This window comes from Salvia splendens, unplaced genomic scaffold (genome assembly GCF_004379255.2).
Source record: "Salvia splendens isolate huo1 unplaced genomic scaffold, SspV2 ctg609, whole genome shotgun sequence".
Lineage (NCBI taxonomy): Eukaryota > Viridiplantae > Streptophyta > Magnoliopsida > Lamiales > Lamiaceae > Salvia > Salvia splendens.
In genome coordinates, this window is record NW_024599270.1 from 1 (window position 1) to 9,705 (window position 9,705).

A 9,705-nucleotide genomic window follows, 5' to 3' on the forward strand; every position below is an offset into this window, starting at 1 on the left:
CGCCGCCCCGCCGCCGCCGCCGCCCGAAAGAAAACGGATCCGGCACCGGGCGTACAAGGTGCCACCTCCAGAAACAAATGAAGAGTACGCCCCCGAGAGGACGAACTACCAACCAGATGAAACCTCGTTTGGCGAGGTGTTGGGTGGATATTTCGGAGGACCGGTATTCGCGAACAACCAGAAGCAGCTTGCGTACTGGGAGCGCATCGCCGAGCGCTACAATGAGGCGAAGTCGTCGAGCGCGTACAAGCGTCATAGGGAGCAGCTCCGTAAGCACTGAGACCAGGTGAAGAAGCAAGTCAACCTGTTCGCGGCGGAGTACGAGAAGTGCTCGAGGGAGCAGGGAAGCGGCGATAGCTTGAGCGATAGAGCGCTGTTGTCGTACCAGTCCATGTACGGTGACTTCAAGCATTTCAACATCTGGACGCTCTTGAGGGACAAGCAGAAATTCCAAGGCGGGATTCTGCACACCGGTGCGACAAAGTGGACGAAGACCACCGAAGCTGGTGGTTACACGAGCAGCGAAAGCGGAACTCGTCCGGTGGACCTCAACCGGACGTACGCGGAGGATGAGAGTTCCGGCACACCGATGTCCTCCCGGCGTCCCATAGGCGTCAAGGCTGCAAAGAACAAGGGAAAGGCGACGGCGACATCATCCTCGACCGCCGCCGCCCCATCGCCGATCCCGATCTCGACCCCGAGCCCGACGGCCGCCACATATGTGGAGTTGGCAACAGCCTCGATGGCGCAGACGTTGTTGCAGACGCACAAGGCCCTCGAGAAGTGTACGGACCCCGCCAAAGCCGAATACCTCCGGGGGTTGATCGATGAGCTGCGCCGGAAGTTGGGAATTTCATAGATTTTAGCCAACTTGAATCGTGTAACTTTTGTTTAATCAATGCAGTCTTCGCCGATTTTTATTTAATCGTTGCATTTTTTAAAATATATTTTGAAAACATTTAAATTAATTAACTAAACAATAGTAAAACCTATAGGGCGCCCCACTGCAGATGGAAGGGTAGGAGGATAAAAAATGACGTGGCGGTGCATAGGGCGCGCCTTAGGGCGCCCCATTGCTAATGCTCTAACAAAAACAACCTTGAAAAGTTCAACTAGTACATAAGCTTTTATGCAAGAAATCCTTGATTTTGGATTCAAGTCCTCCATAACGCGCCCTTTAGATTTAAATTCATTTACCCATAAAAAAAAGTTTACATTGAAAGTTTAAGGGTTGAACGAAACCACTTTGAGGATTAACTTTGGTATATAAATTTGAACAAAACTACAAATTTAGAATCCATATTTCTCCTCAAAAGATGCAAGAAATAAGAGATACATATATAACGGAGTCTCATTCCTTCGAGGACAGATCTTTGGAGTAAACTTTTGTTAGAAGTGCGGGAAAAAATTGAGCAATGTACATTCGGTACTCTAATTACAATCAAAGAAAAAACAATAATAATAAGTGGAGTGAAAATTATAACAATTACAATGAAAATAATAAAACAAACCAAAGTGGAGTAGTAATATTTATAAGTCGAGTCGAAGAAAACCTTTTTTCGCAAAGCAAATTACGCCAGGCCAACATTCTCGGATTGGCTATATTATCCCCAAATAAGAACTCCAAGGTTAAGCGTGCTTAGCTTGGAGCAATTATGAGATGGATGGCTCTCTATAAAGCTTAATCTGGGAGCCGGGTTGTTTATAAGCAAACTTTATAAAGTTTGAGAACCGATCAAACAAACTTCTAAACTAACACCAAAATGTGTGCATATAGAAAAGAGAATTTTAGAAAACACTAACTTGTCGTTGTTGTGTGTTTCCTCTCCTAAACTCTAATTATAGGCTAAAAAAGCACTCGAAAGGCCTTGCAATCACAATACCTCTCAATGGAGTTGAAGATTACCTCTAGGTAAAAGTCCAAATACAAAAAGCTTTCCCTTAAATTCACACGTTCCCAACAACTTCGAAGTTTGAAATTTGTAACACTATAGTATTCACGTTTCGAAGTTCGTCGTGAATTCCCTTGAGATCGTGGTTTTGGATTCCTACAATAATTTGTACTAGTAGTAAAAAATTCCAAGTCCGACGACTCAAGTATATAAGGAACGTAATCCCCAAGAAACAACCTCAGATTAATATGTCAGCACTGAGGTGGCCTCTTTTCAATTTGGAGGGCCTCAATTAAATTCGTCACACCTTATGTCAGTCACACTCTATTATTGAAATTTTTTGACCTGGATTCATGGAGTAGCATCTCTCCCTCTCTTCCTTAAAAAAAGTATTGTTTGAACTTTGACCAGCACTCAACAAACACTCGTATATAAACACTCCAACACTCCCCCAATCCAAAATCAAAAATTCAAAATTCAAAATCCAAAATCCAAAATCCAAAATCCAAAATCAATCTCCTCTTTCTTCAACCCTAAATCAAATTTAAACAATGGCAGCAGCATGCGCATCAAATCCCCCCTCTTCTCTATGCAACCGGATCAAATATTACTGCGATTCATCATCTCCATACACCAAAAATCTCAATAATTGCTGCAAAATCAGCCCTGGTGAAGACGAAATATGGTGTCAAATTAGACAAGAAGCAGAATCTGATATGAAACACGAACCCTTGCTATCAAATCTCTACCATTCCGCAATCCTCTCTCACTCCACACTCGAGAGCGCGCTCTCCAACCACCTCGCTCTCAAGCTCTCCACCCCCTACCTCTCCACCGCCGCCCTCGCCGCCGCATTCCACAGCCTGCTCGAATCCGCCGCGATCCGAATTGCAGTCAGATGCGATCTCGCGGCGGTGCTCGAGCGCGACCCCGCCTGCCTCGGCTACGCGCACTGCTTCCTCAATTTCAAGGGATTCCTCGCGTGCCAGGCGCACAGGCTGGCGCACAAGCTCTGGATCGACGGCAGGGCCGCGGCGGCGCTGCTCATCCAGAGTAGGGTTTCGGAGGTGTTCGCGGTGGATATACACCCCGGAGCGGCGATTGGGGGCGGAATCGTGATGGATCACGCCACCGGAGTTGTGATCGGAGAGACGGCGGTGGTCGGAGACTACGTCACGATTTTGCACGGTGTGACGTTGGGGGGGACGGGGAAGGAGGGGGGTGATCGGCATCCGAAGATTGGAGATGGAGTTATGATTGGTGCTGGGGCAAAAATTCTAGGGAATATTGTGATCGGTAAAAATGCGAGGATCGGCGCCGGAGCGGTGGTTTTGAAGGAAGTTCCGGAGGGTGCGACGGCGGTGGGAAATCCGGCCAGATTAGTTGGATTCAGGGGAATTCAGGATGCTTAATTAGGCCAATATATATATTTTTGTTTAAACTAAAATACGAGTATAGTAACTAAGCATCCGCAGCGGCGGACGTCCCGGCGGATGTCAGACCGGCATGCCGGACGTTCAACCAGGACGTCCGCCATTGTGTGCATGTGACGCGGATACGGACATCTTTAATTTGTTTAAATCCATAAATTGTTTAATTTGTGAATTTGTGAATTTTTATTAACGTGAGAAGTCCGTCGGGATGTCCTTGGGGATGTCCGTCACTGTACAGTGAGATGTCCGTATGACGTGGCATCCGCAGTAGTAAGTCTCTATGACTTGACAGTAAATGTTTTTGAGATGTCCGCAGGGATGTCCCGGCCCCACAGGGACATCCGCACCCCTGCGGATGCCCTTAGTGCGGATGCCCTTAGTATTCCACTTACGTTCAACTTTTGAATTTAAAAGGTGTTTAGAAATAGTAACGAATACATCGAGTATCTAAAATTACACAGCATTACTCAATCGACGTGTAGCTGAATCATTATTTTGATTGTCAGAAATTTTTTGCACATTAGTACCAGTAATTATTTAACAATGAGATATTTTTAGATACAAATCTAAAATGATGAGACAAAATCAACTAATATTTACCTAATAAATAAATGAGAAAGCTGAATCATTAATCACATCATTATACAATAAGTACTCCATCTGTCCCGGACTACTCACACATTTCCTTTTCGATACGGAGATTAAGGAATGAGTGTATAGCAAAGTCAATAATTGCGGCTGTAGGTGATAATTTTTACTAAAAATGGAAAGAGTGCAAATAACTTGGGACGCCCAGAAAGGAAATAAGTGCAAGTAGTCCTGGACGGAGGGTGTACTATCTTAGGACAAGGATCCCTTGCACAGCAGGGTTGTGCTAAAATATGCACATACAATAAATTATTTTATAATGAAATAAATTAATATTTTAATATTATAATTTAAAAATAAAATAATTAAATGGGTGTGATAGCATTTTATACTGTGCTATCAGCCAAGTAGGAGATCCAAATCCTACTATCTTATATGGCATCCATTCAAATTATTAATCTTTCTCAATCCATTCAAATTATTAATCTTTCTCAATCCATTCAAATTAATATATTGTGAATTGTCCACAAGAATTTGATTGAGTTTCATCTAACTGGTGACAGTGACAATGATCCATATTTTATAGACATAATGCAATAGGATATACTGTACTATCCTAATCCAACTAGAGAATACAAGACTTTTGAAAGAATTAGTTGAAAAGAATCACAATCCATTGATAAAAAAATCATAAAATTCATTATTCTAATAATATGAAATTAAATTAAATTTACGAACTAGTTGAAAATATGAAATTCATTATTTTTTGAAATAATATGACAGTGAAATTAATACGCTGATTAAATTAATATTCTAATAATAACTAACAAATTCATTACTCCATAAAAATATGGAATTCACATATGAAGAAATTCAATATTATTAGTAATTAATAAGAGAATGAAATTAATACTCTAATTAAATTTATATATGAACAAATTCCTTATTTCGTCATAATAAACAGAACAATCCAGTCATATGCTACTCTAGTGTAATCGCCTGCGTTTATTCATGATTTTATTGTCGAATACATTTATGAGCTATTATTCTTCAACCATGTTTGCCAATCAATCAATTGCAAAATTTGGGAGGTTTGACAAATGAATAAATTAGCATTTAAAATAAAGGGATATTGTTCCCAAAAATTATATATTTTGTGGCCAAATTTTAATATTTTTCACAAAATTTAAAATTGGTTTAAAATACCACAAACTTTACATTCTACTATTTGTTATTTTTCCACGGCGTGTTAATCATCATATCCAACTAGCGTTCATAGCATTTTTATCTTATTTGACTATACTAAATCAATGTTTTTTTTGTCATACTTTCACGAACTTAAAAAGTTATTAAAATATCATAAATATTTCACGATTTCTCATAAATAATAAGTTTTCGGCAAAAATATGAGTTGGAAAATAACAAATAGGAGATATAATCAAATACTACTAACTAGCATAATTTGCTAACTAATTAACCCATTATACTAAATGTCATCAAAGACAAAGTATATCAATCTAAATTTGTGTTAGTATACTTATGTCAGTGTGTTGACCATTTTATTATAATATTTTGATTAGTTAGCAAAATTAACAAATTAAATTAGTTAGCATCCTAACACGACTCTAACAAAAAGAATTTAAAATTTGTCAAACTCCTTAAAATTTTAAAGTTCATGAGTAATATCAAAAGTTGACCAAAGTTCATAATTATATGGTACAACATCCCTAAAATAATATGCTTTGTAACCACTAGTACAATTGAATACCTTAATCTTTTAGAAAAGATAATTTATTTCCACCAACCAGATTCAAGAATGTCTTTATTTTAAATCACGTAAATATCTATATTCAAATAATAATTCTCTTTAAGAAAAAGCTTAATGTATTTTTATTATTTAATTCTCTTTAAATTTTGATGAATATAATTTCAAAGATGGTGTAAAAAATTAATACAAATTACTACATAATGTTATGTGCATTAATTAAACATTAAATAGGACATACTATGATGATGAATATAATTAGGGATATCTAATTGAGAAGGCGAGATTTGAAAAGTGTTAATAACGGTGTCCACTATAGGGGCGGCGCGCCGGCCGCCCCGGAGGCGGCTAAGCCGCGGTGGGCTATAGTGGGCGGGGCGTCTGCCCCGTAGCAGACAGAAATTTTGGGGCGGGTGGGCTATCGGCGTCTAGTCACCGAGGACGCGCCGGCCGGCACGCAGGCCTATAGTGCGGCGGGCAGCGGCGCGCCGGTTAGGGGCGGACAAATTGTAATTTTTTTCATTTTTTTTAAATTTAATTTAATTTACCTATAAATACACCTCATTCCCCTCATTATTTTCACACCATTCCAACTCTTCACTCATACTTTCTCTCACTAAAATTTGTGGATTCCATTGGTATTAAAAATGGATGATTTGTGAATGACTCGTGGAATTATCTGATTCAAGAGGTGGAGAACCAACGGAACGCAGTACCGCAGGGGATACTATTTGGCAGATGGGATATACCCTCGTCGGCCCGTATTCGTCAAGACAGTTCGCCAACCGGTTGGACCGAAGAAACAATATTTTGCGCGAAAACAAGAGGCTGCTCGGAAGATGGGCCATTATACGGTGCCCGTCACGAGTTATATGGTGCCCGTCACGAGTTTGGCACAAAGATGATGTCGCGAATATTATGTTAACATGTATTATATTGCACAATATGATAATAGAAGATGAAGGCTTTGCTGCGGAGCGCTGGGCACCGGAAGATGGTGCAAGTTCCAGTCACGGTGTTGCCTCCGTGTAGATACAGATGGGTGTATCACTTAGTAATGAATATTTGCTCCAACGTTTCACTGATATGCGCAGGAGCACAACGCTTATCACACTCCAAGCCGATTTGATTGAAGAGGTATGAGCACGTAGGGGAGGGGGCGCATGGTGAAGAAGTGGTATGATTTTCTGTCGATTAAATTTTCGTTGTATAATTTTTCCATTACGACGAAAATTTAGTAATCAATTTTAATTTATTGAATTATAGCCGTTTTTTTCTAATTATGTGTACTCCGATAATTTTTATTATAATTGAATTAAAATATAAAAAATATTAAAGTGAAAAGTGGCTAAAAAAATGTTCACTATAGTTGCGGACACTTTTTTGTGTGGGCGCGGACAAATAAAGTGGGCCGTGGACAAAAATGTGGCTGGGCTTGTCGTGGATACTCTAAAGAAAGTCCGCTTTTAAGCAGGTCATTTTCGTCTGCACAAAACCGCCTCGCAATTTCAAAATTTTGAATTCAGACAGCGACACCCTTCTTCCTCAAACAAAAATCCAACGCTCGGATCTTCTTCTTTTCCTACAAATAAATCCTCCCTCCATCCTTAAATCCCCCCAAAATCAAACCTTCAATCACTCCCAATTCCCCTAAATTCAATCCCAACATTCATTAATGGCTTCTTCAATAAGGCCCGCAACTCGCTACAACAACTCCAACACCAACAGCCTGAACAGTTCAGTAAAATCCGACCCTTCCTCCTCCGCCGATTACTCCTCCCCTCCACGCGCGGCGCCGCCATCTCACGCGCCGCCGTGGGCAAGAAAACCGATGCCAACGGCGTTAATTTCAGCTCGATGGTTAAGAAACTGGTGGAGACTAAGTTCCGAAGGGATTTGTGATTGCGAATGATCTTTTAGCGGAGGATTTGAAGAAGGGTGGGAAGAAAAGCGCGGGATTGGGAGGACTTCATAAGAAGCTGTTTAAGGGGGGTTTGGTAAAGAGGGGTGATGAGGGCTCGAAGGAGGCGCTTACGGAGGTGAGGAGTAATACGAGGACGCTGGCGATGGTGTTGAGGAGTGAGAGGGAGCTTTTGAGTTTGAATAAGGAGCAGGAGGAGTTGATTGCTGAACTCAAGTTTTTGCTAGAGGAGAAAAACACTGAGGTGATTAGTTGATTTTTATTGGTTTTTTTGTGTCCATTTTAGCTGTTGTTGGTTGGATCAAATTGATTAAATTGGGGATCATGATGGTTTTTAACTGCACTAATAGAAAAGAGGATTAACAGATTGTCTTGATTGGATGTAAGTAACAGAGATTGGAGTGGATGCAAATCTTGTTTTGATGGTTCAGAAAGGAAAAAAAGTTTGTGGAATTGTTCAAAGTGACTAACATTTCTTGTTTTCTAGGAAAGATAAGATTTTTAGATAACCCCTTTTGTGAAGATGAGTAATTGGAGAGTTGAAGTGTGTGTTACACTGTGAGTTGAATGTGTTAAGACAAAGTTACATGAGAAATGCAGTAGTTAATGTAATAAATTTCTTACTTTCCTTGAAAAGATGGATTTGGACTAGCACTTCTGTGAAGATGAGCAATCGGGGAGTCGGAATGTTAGTAGCTCTCTGTTGCTTGGCTGGTTTGGTGACATTATTTTGATCTTGGCCTAAATTTTTTTCCCATCATTGCAGTAAATTTGATATGTCTAGTCCCTATGTGTGATGTGATTCAGAGGAATAAGAATTTTGCAAATTTCACATCTGATCCTTTTAGTCTTTTGAGTAGTGTTTATCAGTTAATGGTGTATATGCTCTAAGATGAGGCTATTCTTGAATGTTACTAATCACTATGCAACTTTTAGGTTGAAAAACTAAAAGATTTGTGCTTGAACCAAAGGGAATAGATAAAGTCTCTTAAAAGTGCTGTTCTATTCCCAGACTCCGTGAATTCGCAAGTTCATGACTTTTTGGAGAAGCAGGGAGTGGAGCTGAAACAGGCTAAGCAACTCATACCAAATCTTCAAAGGCAGGTTACTTCTCTCACTGGAAAGCTGCAATCTCTCGCTCAAGATCTCGCGGAGGTAGAAATTAAACTCTTTGATCTATATAGCAACACTGTGTTTTGGTTTGTCAAGACTTGCAAACAATTAAAGTTGCTATGGATTAATGCTGGTAGCCTGGTATAGGCCATCGTTGCTAATCATACCGATCAATTGTGGATCAATCTCGTGTCTCTTTGGTCACAGGTTAAGGCAGACAAATATTCCGGAAGAGGGTTCTGTGATGACGATTTCAATTCCCCAAGGACACCATCGTATGATCAAGAAGACGCATCAAATTTTCCGGTAAACAACTACATCAGCTAAACTAAAAGGGACTTTCATATAGTGTCACATATTATTTGTTGATGTATGAGATCTTTTTAGCTTACCTTATTTACTATTTTGAATAGTACGATCAGGAATATAGCTCCAGGGATTACACGACCCGGGGGAGTCCAGATGACATGTTCCTGAACAATTTGAATCCGTGCCTCACACCTTATTCCAAGACAAAGTCCAAGGTCTGTTTAACTAGCTTTATAACTAGTACTTTCCTTGAAAAATACTCCAAAACAAGGATTATGATGTTTTTTGTAGGAATTTGATCTTTATGGTTCCCCTGCTGATGGTGGACCATCTCCGGACAGATGTGGGACAAAGCTGTCGAAAAATTCCGAGTGTTCCCAATCATCCAAGGCATGCAAGGGTTTCGTCGGGATGCCTGCTAGCTGCTCCAGTGGAACCAGACGCACAAATGGAAACCAAATGCATCACAGCAGACTATTCTGATTGTTCAACTAGTTGAGAATCGAGATCGCCTCTTATACAACTCATCTGCTGTCACAAGTTCTTGAATCATCTGTGCTGGGACATTTGTGTGTGATGATCTTAGGCAAAATATGATATATACGCCCTCATGTATCGATCACTTTGTCCATATTCAAGTCTTGATAATTTGAGGCATAAACAAATCCCAGTTTTGGTATAGCT

The 9,705-nt window shown here is 40.2% G+C and overlaps 1 protein-coding gene and 1 pseudogene across 1 annotated transcript; both read left to right on the forward strand.

Moving 5' to 3' along the window:
• Positions 1-2,153: 2,153 nt before the first annotated feature.
• On the forward strand, positions 2,154-3,858 carry LOC121790745 (serine acetyltransferase 1, chloroplastic-like). Its single transcript, XM_042188880.1, has one exon. The coding sequence runs from the start codon at positions 2,444-2,446 to the stop codon at positions 3,302-3,304; it is 861 nt and encodes a 286-aa protein (XP_042044814.1). The 5' UTR covers positions 2,154-2,443; the 3' UTR covers positions 3,305-3,858.
• Positions 3,859-7,198: 3,340 nt separating this feature from the next.
• LOC121790746 lies at positions 7,199-9,705 on the forward strand (annotated as a pseudogene).

Bases quoted from the DNA above. Each gene is read 5' to 3' on its own strand.
- LOC121790745 (XM_042188880.1), top strand. From the start codon at position 2,444: ATGGCAGCAGCATGCGCATCAAATCCCCCCTCTTCTCTATGCAACCGG.